At 38.9% G+C, this 16,362-nt stretch overlaps 2 protein-coding genes and 1 non-coding gene across 3 annotated transcripts; all 3 read left to right on the top strand.

The window, feature by feature from the left end:
- Positions 1-235: 235 nt before the first annotated feature.
- TRNAS-GCU (transfer RNA serine (anticodon GCU)) lies at positions 236-317 on the top strand. The gene has a single exon. It is a non-coding gene; the product is annotated as a tRNA-Ser (tRNA).
- Positions 318-4,682: 4,365 nt separating this feature from the next.
- On the top strand, positions 4,683-6,976 carry LOC103447936 (putative pentatricopeptide repeat-containing protein At1g12700, mitochondrial). Its single transcript, XM_029089344.2, has one exon. The coding sequence runs from the start codon at positions 5,249-5,251 to the stop codon at positions 6,830-6,832; it is 1,584 nt and encodes a 527-aa protein (XP_028945177.2). The 5' UTR covers positions 4,683-5,248; the 3' UTR covers positions 6,833-6,976.
- Positions 6,977-8,982: 2,006 nt separating this feature from the next.
- Positions 8,983-9,642, top strand: LOC139189432 (pentatricopeptide repeat-containing protein At1g62914, mitochondrial-like). Its single transcript, XM_070808382.1, has one exon. It carries the CDS (start codon positions 8,983-8,985, stop codon positions 9,640-9,642), a length of 660 nt encoding a protein of 219 aa, XP_070664483.1.
- Positions 9,643-16,362: the final 6,720 nt, after the last annotated feature.

The following is a 16,362-nucleotide window of genomic DNA, read 5'->3' as shown; positions in this document are numbered from 1 at the left end:
TCACGTCCGTTCATCGTACATTATGCGATCATAAATCATTGTATTTTTTTATATATTTAAAGTTGAATATAAACTATACCTGAAGAAAAATAGTCACATGGTGTACGATAAATAGATGTGATTGGAGGATTTCCAAGATCCTGAGGATCTGGAGAGGATCCTCATTTACAAACAAAGACTTTGATTAATTAAATAATTAATTAAAAACGATTAGTAGCCTCCTACGTCATTAACAGTCGCTTTGGCCGAGTGGTTAAGGCGTGTGCTTGCTAAGTGCATGGGGATCCCCCGCGAGAGTTCGAACCTCTCAGGCGACGGTTTATTTTTAATTTTTGTTTAATTTTTTTCGGCCATGCTTATGGTGCTCTATCTGCAGGATCATGTAAATTGGAACAGTCAATATTTGTAGGGATTACATTACATTCACAATGTGGCCATTCAAAGCTTTTTTAACATTGTCCAAAAACTTAACAAGAAACTAAAAGTAAAAAGAACCAAACGTCTCATGATAGGATGATGACACAATGTTGCCGATGTAGAAAATCATGTTTTTCCATAAAAAGTATGTACACACATATTGTAAAACATATTGTGTACATATATATAGTACATTCATCAATATTAACCAAAAGTTATGGTACCATAAAACATTTGGTAAATTCTTCAAACCGAAAACATGGGTACATTCTTCAAATCCATGAAAAAAAATAATAATGAATACTAGGTTTAATAACATTAATAAATTTCTTCGAATAACTTGACGTGAATACATTTTCAAATCAACGAGAAAAATGTACCCATATAAGTTTTAAAAAGGGAGACTTTGGATGCGGTCCTTAGCTATAAATATTCTTTGATTGAAACCTTGTTGGTTTTTAATTTTTTATCGAGGTCCCTGAAATTAATGTGATAATTTATTTTTATGTACGTTACTATATTTTTTAAATTAAAAATTAGAAATTTTAGTTGTTTATATAAATGAGATTTTAAATAAAAAACCATAATTTGTGGGATTAAAAATATTAAAATATAAATATACTATTGTGTGTGTGTATATATATAAACATGGGTACATTCATCAAAGTTAACCAAAAAAATTATTGTATCAAAACTTGGGTACATTCTTCAAAATGACAACAAAAAAAAAGATATTAGGCTTAAGAACATTAGTAATTTTCTTGGATTAAACTTGACATGGATACATTTTAAAATCAAAGAAAAAAGAATGTACCCATATAAGTTTAGAAATGGATTAGAAAAAAATTGAATATATTTTATATAAAAAAAGGGTACATTTTACAGATAACAAATTGGTATATTTAAGAATGAGTACATTTTAACATTAAAAAGTTTTACATGAATGGGTACATATAATTAGCATGGGTAAATTTAGCAAAATAAAAAGTAAAAAAAAAAAATATATATATATATATGGGTACAAATACAAATAAACTTTAAAAAATATGGGCACAAAAAGAAATTAATATATGGGTACAAATTAAAATTGAAAAGAAAATTGGTACAAATTAAAAATGGGTACAAACTAAAACTAAAAATATATGATAAAAAATTTAGTCATAAATATAAATATACTAATTGTAACATTTTTAACATTAAATGAATATATTTATAAATAAAAAAAATATTTTATTATTGAAATAATTAATGATATTATTAATACCCAATGACCTTGATCAAAAATTGAAAAAGAATAGAATTTTAATCAATGGAGTAGCAAAATAAAGGATGAGAACCTAATTTCTCCTTTTAAAAATAGATTAAAAAAGTGAACTAATTTTACATAAAAAAAGGGGTATGTTTTACATTAAAAGAAATTGGTACATTTTACATATAACAATTGGTATATTTAAAAAATTGAAAAACTATACAAATGGGTATTTTTAAGAGACTAAAAAATAGAAAATCGACTGGACTCGACGTCGTGGTAATGGCAACAGCCATGGTCAGTGTTATCTGGCGAGAATCAGCTGGATTCTGGAATAGCTGCGGACTAAGATTTAAGGGGGTGGCCCAATTTTTTATTTATAATTTATTTTTTAATCAATGTGGAAAAATTTGACTGTCATATCAGCAAAAAGGTGGGATCCATAGTTGACACATCATCGCTTAACGGTCAAATTAACAAATTAACTAATGGGTATATGAAGTTGAAATGAAATAGTAAGTAAAGGTATCTGATTAAAATGTTTCAAAAATATTATATGCGGTTGCAATTGATCACAAACCTGAGGGAATAAAATGTAATTTACTCGAAAAATTAATAAGAGAAACCCATAAAACGTCAACCTCATATCTCAGGCGGCGATTTATTTTTTAATTTTTGTTTAATTAAATAGTTAATTAAAAATGATGAGTAGCCTCCTACGTCATCAACAGTCGCTTTGGCCGAGTGGTTAAGGCGTGTGTTTGCTAAGTGCATGGGGATCCCCCGCGAGATTTCGAACCTCTCAGGTGACGATTTATTTTTAATTTTTGTTTATTTTTTTCGGCCATGCTTGTGGTGCTCTATCTGCAGGATCATGTAAATTGGAACGGTCAATATTTGTAGGAATTACGTTACATTCACAACGTGGCCATTCAAAGCTTTTTTAACATTGTCCAAAAACTTAACAAGAAACTAAATGTGGAAAATCATGTTTTGCCATAAAAAGTATGTACACACACATATTATATAACATATTTTGTACATTTATATAGTACATTCATCAATATTAACCAAAAGTTATTGTATCATAAAACGTTTGGTAAATTCTTCGTACCCAAAATATGGGTACATTCTTCAGAAGCACAAAAAATAATAATTATAATAATAATAGATATTAGGCCTAGTAATATTAATAAATTTCTTCAAATAACTTGGCATGAATACATTTTCAAATCAACAAAAAAATGTACCCATATAAGTTTAAAAAAATAGATTAGAAAAATGTGGGATCCACAGTTGATACATTGTCATTTAACAGTCAAATTAGCAAATTGACTAATAGAAGTATGAAATTGAAATAAAATAATAAGCAAATGTATGTGATTGAAATATTTTAAAAATGTTGTATGAGGTTATAATTTACCACAAACATGAGGGGGGTAAAATGTAATTTACCTAAAAAAAAATAAGAGCAACCCACCAAATGTCAGTATCTCCTCTTTCTTTTTGTGCAAAACCCTACGATTGTAAGACTATAAGAAATGGTTACATACAATTATTAGAAAGTTTGCTGGAAGAGGAAGAAGAAAGAGAAAAAATGAGAGTGTGAAGTACCAAATGTTTCCGTTTGCCCGTTCAGGTTTTGCATTTCTTTCCTCAACCGTTGCACATTCGTGTTTAATTTATTCGCGTAAGCTATAATTTCCTATTTTTATTAATTTTACTTTTCATTAGGTTTAGAAATTTGAGAAATAATATGCTATTGTGATGTATTTGAAAAGGCTAAAGATGCTTCTATGTATGTTTGAACGAGCAATCTGAAAATGTCAACCGCTATCTTAGTCATACAGGTTTGGTTTTTCTTAATGGTAAATCGTAGTTGTTCATGTATTGTACTATCTTGCTTAACTTAACGCCTTATTATTGTTTTGTTGTAATTTTCAGTTTGCCTTCAGATTTGGTGCACAATTACCTAAATAGTTTGTAAATTTGACACCTGACTTGGTGCTATATGTATTTTAAGTGAAGAACGAATGTGAAGTTTGTGACTCACACAATTCAGACATGGATAATTGTTGAATACAGGTGCTCTTCATTGCTGACTTGTTTCACGACTTTAAGCATGCAAAATTTTCATGCTCAGTACTTCTCACTTTTGCATCTAATAACGTCTTCAATTGCCACTTAATCTTACGGTCTAGTGATATTCATATTCACTTATAAGTTAAATGTATTAGATTTGAACCACATTAATATGACTAACTCATTGTGAGACTGACCACTTCCCCCTCTTGGTGTAGATAATATAGTTTGTTTAGAAAAAAAAAATAAAATAAAAAAAAAAAAAAAAACTTGACCAATTGGTGGTTTTGTCCCAACAGTCCATCCTTTCGGAGGCCGAAAAGACTTATAGAGGCATTTCAGCCTCTCCTGAACACCATCATGTGATTCACCAATGCCAAGAATTGAATCCAAAACATGTCACGGAAAATATGTGCCCTTATTTCTATATATAATTGTAGGGGTGGACATAAAAATCATGGAACTGAATTGAACAACGACATAATAAATCGGAAAAAAACCATGTTGACAAAAAGAAAAAATCAATTTACGTTCAAGAATCGGACCGAACTGTTCATATCCATTTTGGTTTTCATCTTGGTAGAACCTCAGAACCAAACCGAACCGTTTATTTATTTTTTTAAATATCTTATTCACTTGGCTCATTTTATATATAGACTCAAAGAAATTTAGTTAAGTCCAAGCCTTAAATCATGATAATGCTTTCACCTGCTCTGCTCATTTGTTAAAATCATAATAATGTCCTTTCTTATCGTCGATGGTCTAAAAGAGGGGGTTTAAAACCTAAATTTTAGGTTTTAACGCAAATGTTGAAGATGGTTTAGAAGAGGTTTAAATGTAATTTGAATTATTTGAGAGTCAGGCTTGTTCTTCTTCATGCTTATATTGCTGGGAGAATAATCTTACTGAATTAAAGAACAAATATGACTATTAAATAGCCTTACATCAAAACAGGAAGGGAAATAACAACCCACGGCTTTACAACCCTAGAATCGTGGTGGATGACTAAGTCCAAAACAAATAAACTTGTCCCTTAAGCATAGGGATTATTATGCACGCCTTCAAACCTAAAAACAAAGAACCCTAACCCTATCAGCTAGGAGATCCTAACAACTTTAACAAATTAGTGTATTTATTTTTAGTTTGCGTTAATCTAGAACTAGAAAAAAAACATGAAATCCATGCTCTTCAACTCGCACAAACTGTCTTACAACAACTCTTTGATTTGTGAGCAACTCTCAACTCATTGACTTAGAGATGCTGAAGGTGATGCGGGCAACGATTGCTGCTTCTTCTTCTTCGAAGGCTGGTTATGGAAGCAGCAGCACCAGAGGTATGCTGCCTTGCCTTCTTCAATCTTCTCCTGTTGCTGTTTTCTTCAACAATTACTGGGCTTTGTTTCACTCTCGACCTTCTAAATCGACCGAATCTAGAAACACTCAACAACACCAGCTTGTGAAAATCAGTAATGTTTAGGATCCTCTCAATGTGTTCGACGAAATGCTTCAAAGGCGTCCTCTGCCTTCCGTTGTCTCTTTCAACCAAATCTTGACTCAACTTGCCAAGTTGAAACATTATTCGGCAGTCATCTCCATGAATAACCAAATGGTTTTGTTCGGAATTCGTCCAGATGTTTATACTCTAGCCATTATCATTAATTGCTTTTGTAATCTCAACCAAGTGGAGTTTAGTTTGTCAATTTTGGGTAACTTCTTCAAATTAGGTTTTGAGCCAGATGTCACGACCTACACCACTCTTATCAACGGCTTTCTTCTTAAGAATAGAGAGGCCGAGGCAGTAGCACTTTTCAACAAAATGATGGAGAGAGGTAATTGCAAGCCTGATGTGGTTACCTTCGGCACAATAGTAAAGGGCCTTTGCTTGAAAGGTAACAACAATACAGCAATCCAATTGCTTAAGAAGATGGAAGAAAATGCTTGCATGCCTAACGTAATTGTCTACAACACGATCATCGACAGTCTTTGCAAAGATGCTTTAGTTGTTGATGCACTGAACCTCTTTTTAGAAATGATGAGTAAGGGCATTGCTCCCAACGTCATTACCTATACCTCTTTGATTCACGGAGTTTGCAAAGTAGGGAAGTGGAAAGAAGCTACAAGGTTGTTGAATGAAATGGTGGAGAAACATATCTTTCCAAATGTGCACACCTTCAATATCTTGGTTGATACATTCTGCAAAGAGGGCATAGTCCAGGAAGCAAGGAGCGTGGTTGAGATGATGATTCAAAGAGATATCAAACCTAGTACAATCACGTACTATTCGCTTATGGATGGGTATTGTTTGCGAGGAGAAATGGACGAGGCAAAAGAGGTTTTTGAAGTAATGCTTAGCAAGGCCTTTGTGGTTGATGCTCGTGGTTATAATATAATGATAAACGGCTATTGTAAGTGTAAACGAATAGATGATGCCCATAAGCTTTTTTTGGAAATGTCTCATAAGGGAGGTGTTCCAAATACTATTACTTATAACACTCTTATGGATGGGTTTTGCAAGATGGGGAGAACACAAGATGCACTGAACTTGTTCTCTCAAATGCAAGCTTGTGGCCAACTTCCAAACATTCAAACTTATTCTATTTTATTGCATGGCATGTGTGCAAACCAACAATTTCCCAAGGCAGTTGAATTGTTGGAAGAGATGGAGGGAAAGATGTTGGATTTTGGTATTGTAACTTATAATATTCTTATTGACGGTTTGTGCAGAGCTGAAAAAGTTGAATATGCATGGGATCTCTTTCGTTGTTTATCATCAAAAGGAATTCAACCTAATGTCAAGACATATACTATAATGATTCGTGGATTATGTAATGGGGGGCAAATATGTGAAGCGGAAAACTTGCTTAGAGAAATGGAAGAGAAAGGCTGTTTTCCAGATGGTTGGACGTACAACACAATTATCCGAGGGTTTATCAATAACAACGAGACATCAACGGGAGTGAGGCTTATTCAAGAAATGGTGGAGAGGGGTTTTTCTGCAGATGCATCAACTACGGAGTTGATTGTTAATTTATTGTCTAAAGATAGGGTAGACGCCACTTTGTTGGCATTTATAGAAAGACCATGATGAAATTGATTTGCATCTTTTTAGTTTTGACAAGTTTCGGTGCATCTTCCCTTGAATGCTACATTGGAGGGGGGAGTTGTTCCACAATGGCGTAGCCAGAAATTATTTGGTGGGTGGGCTAAGTTAAAATTATTAGTACGAAATCAAAATTTTAATCCTATTTTGCCTACATAAAGTTATATAATAGTGAAAACTTGAATGTAGTAATTTGAAGCAAGAATTTTATGCTATGTTTTCTAGGTTTCTAGCCTTCAAAGCTTTCAAGTGAATAAAATGAGGAACCATTTGTGGTATGGAAGTTTTAGTTTATTACTATTAAATATAATATTGGTTAAAGTGATGAGTTAATTTAACATCTATTAGCTCTTATTATTGTTAAAAACAGCCTTACTTATAGAAAAAATTTCATTTCTTAAGTGAAATATGACAACTAAAAATCATAAACTAACCCAAAAACTAATATTTTTAAGCTTGAAGAACCAAACTCTCCCTATGCTATAGCCTAGGGGAGCCTTGTACTTGGCTCCGCCCTTGTTGTTCCATTGTCGAGTCTAGTTCATGTAGCCATTCGTTCATTCATCGCCTAGTGACGTATGGTATGTGTTATTAACTGAATTTATTATGAAATCTGTTGGTGAAGCAGAGTATTTGGACTAGTATTAAATTTGTAGACATATTTATGACTCGAATACCAATCCATGAGATTGCCTCTTCTTGCTTTATGAATCCTACAAATATGCGTATTAAGTGACAATCCAGGTCAGAGATAAGAGTCCAAGACTAGTTCCCAATTCCAACCTTGCGTAGCCTGAATAACTAGTCGTGTTTGAACATGATAATTGCTTGTTTAACCTTTTTTTTTATTTTTAATTTTACTATTTTACAGCTCTTACATTATAAAACATTTTTTGCTTTTTTTTTTAATAAAGGATATTATGTACACTTAACGGGTGGGAAGGTGAGTTAAGTCTCACAATGGGCTAACAATAATATAATTCAAATACGTTGTGGACGAGAATCGTGTCTAAGACTTTTCACTTGCAAGTGAAGAGAAATACCACTAAACTGTAATATTAAGTGGCTATACAATGTTTTTCAATTTCAAGAGTTTAATTTTTTGTTTAAAGGGCTTTTATGTCCAATTAGTTAAATTACATATCAATAGAACTCAGATTGTCAACTAAAATTTTATAAAATTAACATTCTAACCTACTAATCAAAACTGTACAAAAATAAAAGATATGGGCCGCAATGTAATTTTACACAAAGAAATTTGCTATTTTTTAAAAAGTAATGCTACACTTACCACATATTTTCTTATTTGAATCATCTATCTAATAACGGTGGGGCTACCAAAGCATGTGGGTCATATCTTTGTTAGATAGACAGTACAAATATGTTGTAAGAATAGCAATTTTGTTTTTTGAAGTTTCACCCACATAATTCTAACATGTCTTTACCACTATGTTTGAATTAAAAAAATGACAGTATTTTATTTTCTAAATTTGTAAATTTTCTTGTTTGGTTAACCTAAAAGAATAAGGAAATTGGATACGAAACTTGTTATTTTTAAACTTTCAATCATAAAAATTGGGAAATGACACATATTTATATGGAATTTAAACTTAGGAATTTGAGATCCCAAATTCCAAGTTTTTCTTCTAAGTGAAAATTCTAAATTTCTATGTTTATGAATTCAAACAAGGGGATTAGTGCATGTCAATTTATAAATTCTAAGGTTTACCCAAATTCCAAGTTTTTCTTCCCTACAATAGCATTACCATAATACCATTAGCACCAGAGGTATGATGCCTCGCCTTCTTCAATCTTCTTCTGTCGTTGTTTTCTTCAACAATTACTTGGGTTTGTTTCACTCTCAAGCTTCTAAATTGATGGAATCAAGAAACACCTAACAACACCAGCGTGTGAAAATCACTAATGTTGAGGATGCTCTCAATGTGTTCGACGAAATGCTTCAAAGGCGTCCTCTGCCTTCCATTTTCCCTTTCACTCAAGTGTTGGGTCAACTTGCCATGTTGAAACATTACTCAACAGTCATCTCCTTGAATAACCAAATGGTTGTGTTTGGAATTCGTCCAGATGCTTATACTCTAACCATTATCATTAATTGCTTTTGTCATCTTAACCAAATGGAGTTTAGTTTGTCAGTCTTGGGTAACTTCTTCAAATTAGGTTTTGATGTCACAACCTACACCACTCTAATCAACGGTTTTCTACTTAAGAATAGAGAGGCCGAGGCAGCAGCAATTTTCAACAAAATGATGGAGAAAGGTAATTGCAAGCCTGATGTGGTCACTTTCGGCACACTAGTAAAGGGCCTCTGCTTGAAAGGTACCAACACTGCAGCAATCCAATTGCTTAAGAAGATGGAAGGAGCTTGCAAGCCTGACGTCGTTGTCTATAGCACAATCATTGACAGTTTTTGTAAGGATACTCTAGTTGTTGATGCACCAAACCTCTTCTCAGAAATGACGAGTAAGGGCATTGCTCCCGACATCATTACCTATACCTCTTTTATTCATGGATTTTGCAAAGTAGAGAATTGGAAAGAAGCTAAAAGATTGTTTAATGAAATGGTGGAGAACCAAATCATTAACTATACCTCGGATGATTTTCTGGAAATGTCTCATGAGGGAGTCGTTCCAAATATGGTTACTTATAGTACTCTTATTGATGGGTTTTGCAAGATGGGGAGAACGCAAGATGCACTGAACTTGTTCTCTCAAATGCAAGCTTGTGGCCAACTTCCAAACATTCAAACTTATTCTATTTTATTGCATGGATTGTGAGATCCCACATCAACCAACGAAGAAGGGGTGATGTGTGTGGAGCCAAAAATAATCACAAGGCGACACGTGAATTTTTGACAAAAAAAGACAAAACTACCCTTGAGGTATACCGGGATTCCTACGCGCAAGTAGCAGGCAATTTTCCCTCAACCAAGTCAAAAGTGCCCAAAATAGGTATCAACTTAAAACCTAATTTATTCATATATTTCCCATTTCATTATTTAGCTAATCAATTAGCTAAATAATATACTTATTCCTTTCATATTTCCTAAAATCATAATAATTGACTAATTAAGGGATTAATTACCTAATCAATCCCTTAATTATCAATTGAAACACCCATCCAAACCTAAAACTACTAAAATGGCCGGCCAATCCCATCAAGAAAAGTAAACCATCTTATTCTCCACCTTTTCCACTATTTTCCCTTTTTAATTACCCTAATTAATTAGCCAATTAATTCCAAAAACCACCAAAACATTCATTTTATGTTTAATAGCCAAATAAATTGGCTAATTAAACCTAAATCAAACACAAAAACCCTAGCCACCTCCTATCCCTATAAATATACTCTCATTCTCACCAAAAAAGCCAATTCCAACACTTTGGCAAAAATCCCAAAATTCTCTAAACAATCTTTCTCTCTAAATTCTAACTTTGGCATCAGAGGTTCTTCGGCCAAAGCTCCCCCCCATTCATCGTGGGCGTGTGAGGCTCTTGGCTTTAACCTAAGGTGTTAATTGTTTTGTAGGTGCAAAATTGTCCAAGATCAAGGAGGAAGAAATTTTCATCCATAAATTGGTGCTTTCATTGAGAGTTGAAATCCATACTCGTAGAAGACTCTCGCACAAAAAGGTTTTTTCTTTATTTTCTAGTCCATTTGAATATTTTTCATACGTTCTTATTATTAGAATTTTTTACTTGCAAAGGTTCTTTGATAAAACGTATAAGCAAAATATAATGGCTAGAAATTTAAAAAATTCCACGAGTGAAAATTCTAATGTTCAAGAAATGGGATTGCGGAGATCCGTGAGGCTAAATGTGACAATAAGTGGAGCACCACCACTACCACGAGTTTCCACCATGGGAACCACCACGGTGGCTACCTCGGTAGCCACCCGTGGCGAGGTCCATGGTGCCTTCACCACGGCTCGAGCCGTGCCATCCAAGGCTCACAACACCAAGGCCACGGCCCAAGTCGTGCCATCCAAGTTTGCACGGGCCCGGGCCCGAGCCTCGCATTCGCTTGCATCACATTCTAAGCAGCCTACTCCCGCCAAGCAACCTGCTCTCGCGGCCCAGCCTGCTCCCGCCAAGCAACCTGTTCTTGCGGCCTAGCCTGCTCCTACCAAGCAACCTGCTCTCATGACCCAACCTGCTCCCAACGAGCAGCCCATTCCCGTGGCCCAGCCTGCTCCTGCCAAGCAGCCTGCTCTCATGACCCATCCTACTCCCGACGAGCAGCCCACTCCCGTGGCCCAGCCTGCTCCCGCCAAGCAACCTGCTCTCGCGGCCCAGCCTGCTCCTGCTAAGCAGCCTGCTCTCGTGACCCAGCCTGCTCCTGCTAAGCAGCCTGCTCTCGTGACCCAGCTTGCTCCCGATGAGCAGCCCACTCCCGTGGTCCAGCCTGCTTCCGTCGAGTAGCCTACTCCCGTGGCCCAGCCTACTTCCGTCGAGCAGCCCACTCCCGTGGCCCAACCTGCTCCTCCCAAGCAGCCTGCTCTCGTGACCCAGCCTGCTCCCGACGAGCAGCCCACTCCCGTGGCCCAACCAGCTCCAGTCGAGCAGCCCACTCTCACGGCCCAGCCTGCTTTAGTGGCTTTCTAAGCAGCCCAAGTCGGCCCAAGACTATCTCAACCATCCGAACCTACCATTAAGCCGGGGACATTCTCACCATATTTTTTCGCGAATTTGACATTTCCCAACTCAAATCTCACGCCCGGAGTCTACCACCCTTCCACTGCTCAAAAAGGCGCGCTCTTCCAATCCAAATGGCGAACAACACTTGTCTTGACAAGTCATAGAGTTGACGAGCGCCCTTGCACAACAGACAACCTTGGTGAATCAACTTTTGCAACGCATCAGGATCCAACGTGCCCCGGACGAGGTATCCCGAAGTAGGACAAGGGTAGACAGACCTTTCCAGCAGCGTCCCGGTAAGCAGCCACTCGACCAACCACGAGCCAAACGTTTGGGCAGTGTACATTCCCGTCTTAGCGCGCGGAGGAGCATGCACTCTCAACTAGGGCCACGGATGAGCATACATTCACGGTTGGGGTCATACTCCGATAGTCAACATGAGCAACCTTCCGGGCAAAGTGTCTATTCGCGGCTAAGCCCACAAGGAGCATCCTGCACCTCATATCAGAGTAGGCAGCACGACGGACGGAGAGAAGCAGTCACTCAATCCCGCTCAAGTTCAACCAGCAGCCTGTGAAGAACTCACTCGCCTGCTAGGAACGCACCACATGCACTGCATCCGCGACATAGACGAGCCAAACACATGGAAGAGCAGCCTAGAGCAGCAAGTCATGGTTGGGGGCAGCCGAGAGCTCCGCTACCCCAACAAAGGCAAATTCAGGAAGAAGCAGAGAGACTATTGACCAAGCGATTGCATGATTTCCAACGCAACGAGGTCACCGACGAGGCACTACGACGGAACATGACCAACATAAGCAGGTCACCCTTCATAGAAAAGACCGAGCAGGCAGAACCTCCACGCGAGTTCAGCATGCCACATTTCACATCTTTCAAAGGGGATGAAGACCCGGAGAGACACTTAAAGCGCTACCGAACCGCAATGATCCTTTATCGAAACAACGATGATCTCATGTGCAAGATATTCGCCATCACTCTACAAGGCGAGGCGCAAGATTGGTTCTACACCCTGCCGCCACAATCCATCCGGAATTTTTATGAACTTTCTTTGTTTTCACCAAAGAATATTCATCTTATCGCTCGATCAAAAAGAAGTCTGACCATTTGTTCGACGTCAAGAAGAACCCAAAGGAGTCGTTTCGCGACTATGTGAGGAGGTTTAAAGTAGAGAAGGCAAAAATAGTCGGATGCAACGACTCGATAGCTAGAGCAGCCTTCCAAAAATGACTTCCAGCAGACCACCCGCTATTCAGAAAATTGATCATGAAAGAAGATCTAACTCTGGCAGACTCTTTTGCTTTGGCAGAGAAGCATGCACTTTGGGATGAGGCTCGCCAATGCACATTCAAGGACTTGAAGAAGTACCCGACATCACCTCCCTAGAAGCAGCGGAGGACTTATTCGCATGTTTGACGGTATCTAAAGTAGCAATAAGCTCTACCATCATGTGAGAAGAGATGGGGGCCCGACTACCTGTATTTTACAGTTCAAAAGCTCTCATCGATGCTATTAAAAATTCAAAAGCTAACTTTGGCGATAATTGTTGTAAACCAAAAGCTTAAGTTTTACCTTCAAACGCAAGCAATCATCATCATGACGCACTATTCCGCCGAATCCAAACCGGCAACGATAAAGGCGTAGACCCTAACAGATGCAAAGTTTTCTGACGAACGCAACAACTCGGCCCAACGACGTCCCGAAGGCAGCCGAGCACACTTTAGCCACACCTGCTCCCTTAGTGGAGATTTCTGGCGTTTGCATGTCGACGGCGCATCCAACTACGAAGGCTTGTGAGCAGTCGTGGTTCTTGCCACCCTAGACGTTTCAATGCTCAAGCAGGTGATCACTCTAAGCTTCAAATCATCTAACAACGAAGCAGAGTACGAAGTCCCACTAGCAGGCCTTCGAATGACAAAAGACTTGGTGGTGAAAAAGCTTTCAATTCATTCCGAGTCCTAGCTAATCACCAACCAGACTACTAGGGGCAAAGACATGATGATCATGGCAACCGACTACTTCACCAATAAGAAAAGAAAATGGCCAGATGAACTCCAAGGATGTCTATGGGCATATCGCACAACCAAAAGACGAATAACCGAAAGGAGATGGCCACAAGCTTATATCTGGCAGAAGAGAGGCGCGAACAAACTATCACTGGCATCGCAGCCTACCAGCATCAGCTCCTCTCCAGCTACAACAAAAGGGCCAAGATCCGGCAGTTCCAGCCTAGAGATCTGGTCATAAGAAAAACCTTCATCACTGCCAGCAGAAAAGGCTCAAAAAATATGGATCTCATTTGGGAAAGTCCGTACAAGATCAGCTGAGTAGGTGGCAAGAACAATTACACCCTCGCCACCATAAAACGACAAAAAGATCGAAAAACAATGGAACGCCTACAATCTGAGGAAGTACCATGTGTGACCTCTCGCTACATTAAAGCCCGAAGACTCAAGCAACTCGACGGGCACTACCTCACCAGTCGAGGATTATCTAGTTGTTATGCAGTTCTTACCTTACATCTAAGTTCTCGTTCGTTTAACTCGTTTTTCAATGAGGAATTCAGAAGTAATCACGACTTGGCTTAGTTGTATGCTTACAACAACTGATCACACCTGCACTTCAAAAGAAAACCGCGCCCTTCTTAGGGACTTACCGCAGGAATTGCGCCCCCCGAGGGACCAACCATGCTCTCCAGTGCGAGAGGGTAAACTAATTGCTTTCCAACGTGAGAGGGCAAACCAATTCCCCGACACCCACATGGGTCAGCTCTCCAAGAACAGGAGGATAAACTCTACACTCCGAATATCCAGACGTGGATGAGCCGGGCTGCCCTAGTATAACTAGCCGCAATGGTCTTTTTCAAGGCTTAGCTAACTGAAGGATTTTAGGTCTCTTGGCCTAGAGACGGAGAGGGCACATTACGCAGTACATCCGATGGACGGCTGCCCTGGAATCCTAAAGCTGCTATCAAGTGCACTAAGGTAGCCTACGGATTCCGGAAGATTGCATACGGCTTGCCCTTCGAGCAGTAAAGCCGCACTAGACTTATACAACCGCACATTCTTGTGAAAGGTTAAACAAGCTAGCACGCATATACGAAGTTTTATCCACTGCCGACATGCTACGTAGTCAATAAGCTTCACCTCTGCCAAGCGCGGAACAACCTACACCAAGTCCTAAAGTGTTGTGATACTTGCTACGCAACCTACGGAATTGGAGAAAGTCAAGGTTAACAGCCTAGTGGTTACGCGGACTTGTCTGCATCTGTAAGTAAGGCATCCGGCTGCCAACCCAATGGCTAACAACTTTGCAAAGTTCTACACCAACACATACGGCTGCATAGGCTACGCGGGCTTGTCTACTTATAAAAAAGTAGCATGCCTGCCACTGGTCTATCAAGTCTAAAGGTTAGGGCATGAACAAAAGAAGCGAAGATGAAGAAAAGCGAAGGAAAACATGTTTATAAACAACTAGCAAAGGCCGAAGGAGTTCAAGCAAAACAAGAGCTACAAGGAAAAACAAAGAAAATCTTAAAGGCTACCTAGATGACTACACTTTGGCAGCCTAAACATCCCACGACTATTCCGTTGCCACACCTTCAGCAACGGCATCACCCCCGACTGCTCCAGCCTGGGCACCAACTTTTCCAACTACTTCACCAATACCAACATGGACGCGCTGCAGCTCATCCACTTCTTTCTTCAAATTTTCGTTGATCTTCAGTACACCTTGAAGTTCCAACACTTGGGGTTCAAACCTATCGACGATTCTCTTGAAGTGGATCACTTGATTATAAGCAGCAATCAACTTTTCATCCTTTGCATAAGCAGCGAAATAAGTCTTTGGTTTTTTCTCAGCCGGCATCTCTTGAGCAAGCAGGGAAGATCCATTTTCTCACCTTCACTTGCAGCAGGATCCACAACGGTGATTGGACGAACCAATGCATCCGCCTTAATCCTATTCACCTCTTATTTTGGGAGCAACCCACGTTTCTCCTGATGAAGAGAGTTAAAGTAGCCAACACCATTCGTGGTACCCAGTAAGGGAGTTCAACCCAACATTCCAGCAGCCCATGAGACCCACAATCTCCTCATTTCTCTCAATCGCCAGCCTGGTCCGAGTCAGGTCCAAGAGCCCAAAGGACATGAGCCATGCAGCTCGCCTAGCACTGCCCCCAACGCCACAATCCGCGACCCCAGCCGCACAAGCTGCCCTTGGCTCAAGCCAAGCCAAGCTGCCCAAGCAGTGGTCCCTGCCACGACATCTCCTCGGCCCATGCCGAGCCAACTCCTGGCCCCTGCCAGCCGACGTACCGCACCACCCTGATGGCTGCCCTGCAATAGCACTATCCAAGAAGAAGGCAAGAAAAATTAAATTTTTCTTACATCGGTGCGGCACGAAAAAGTCGAAGAAATCAACGAAAGACGGTCCTTTGCACGGGCAAGATGTAAAAGATTGCTAGAGGAGGGGGAACAAATATCCACTAACTTTCTCTCTCTTGTTAGGTAGAATAAATCGCTCTCCAAAGTTGATTTAATAACCCACTTAAGGTGGACTTAAATAGGCTTTGAGAGAAATTTATTTCCCTTTCCTAGAAGGATCTAATTTCCATTTAAAAAGAGAATCAACATCAAAATAGGAAGCAGTCTTAAGTTTCCTAAAGCAAGAAAATCTCTACACTTGTTACCCTTTCCTACAAGCAGCCCAACAGGTGTGGGGGCATTTATGGAGCCAAAAATAATCACAAGGCGACACGTGGATTTTTGACATAAAAAGACAAAACTACCTTTGAGGTATACCGGGATTCCAACGCGCAAGCAGCAGGCAATTATCCCTCAACCA

The sequence above is a fragment of the Malus domestica genome, chromosome 11 (genome assembly GCF_042453785.1).
Source record: "Malus domestica chromosome 11, GDT2T_hap1".
NCBI lineage: Eukaryota > Viridiplantae > Streptophyta > Magnoliopsida > Rosales > Rosaceae > Malus > Malus domestica.
Note: the sequence above shows the minus strand (reverse complement) of the source record. Positions and strands in the feature narration are given on the sequence as shown.

Bases quoted from the DNA above. Each gene is read 5' to 3' on its own strand.
- LOC103447936 (XM_029089344.2), top strand. From the start codon at position 5,249: ATGCTTCAAAGGCGTCCTCTGCCTTCCGTTGTCTCTTTCAACCAAATC.
- LOC139189432 (XM_070808382.1), top strand. From the start codon at position 8,983: ATGGAGTTTAGTTTGTCAGTCTTGGGTAACTTCTTCAAATTAGGTTTT.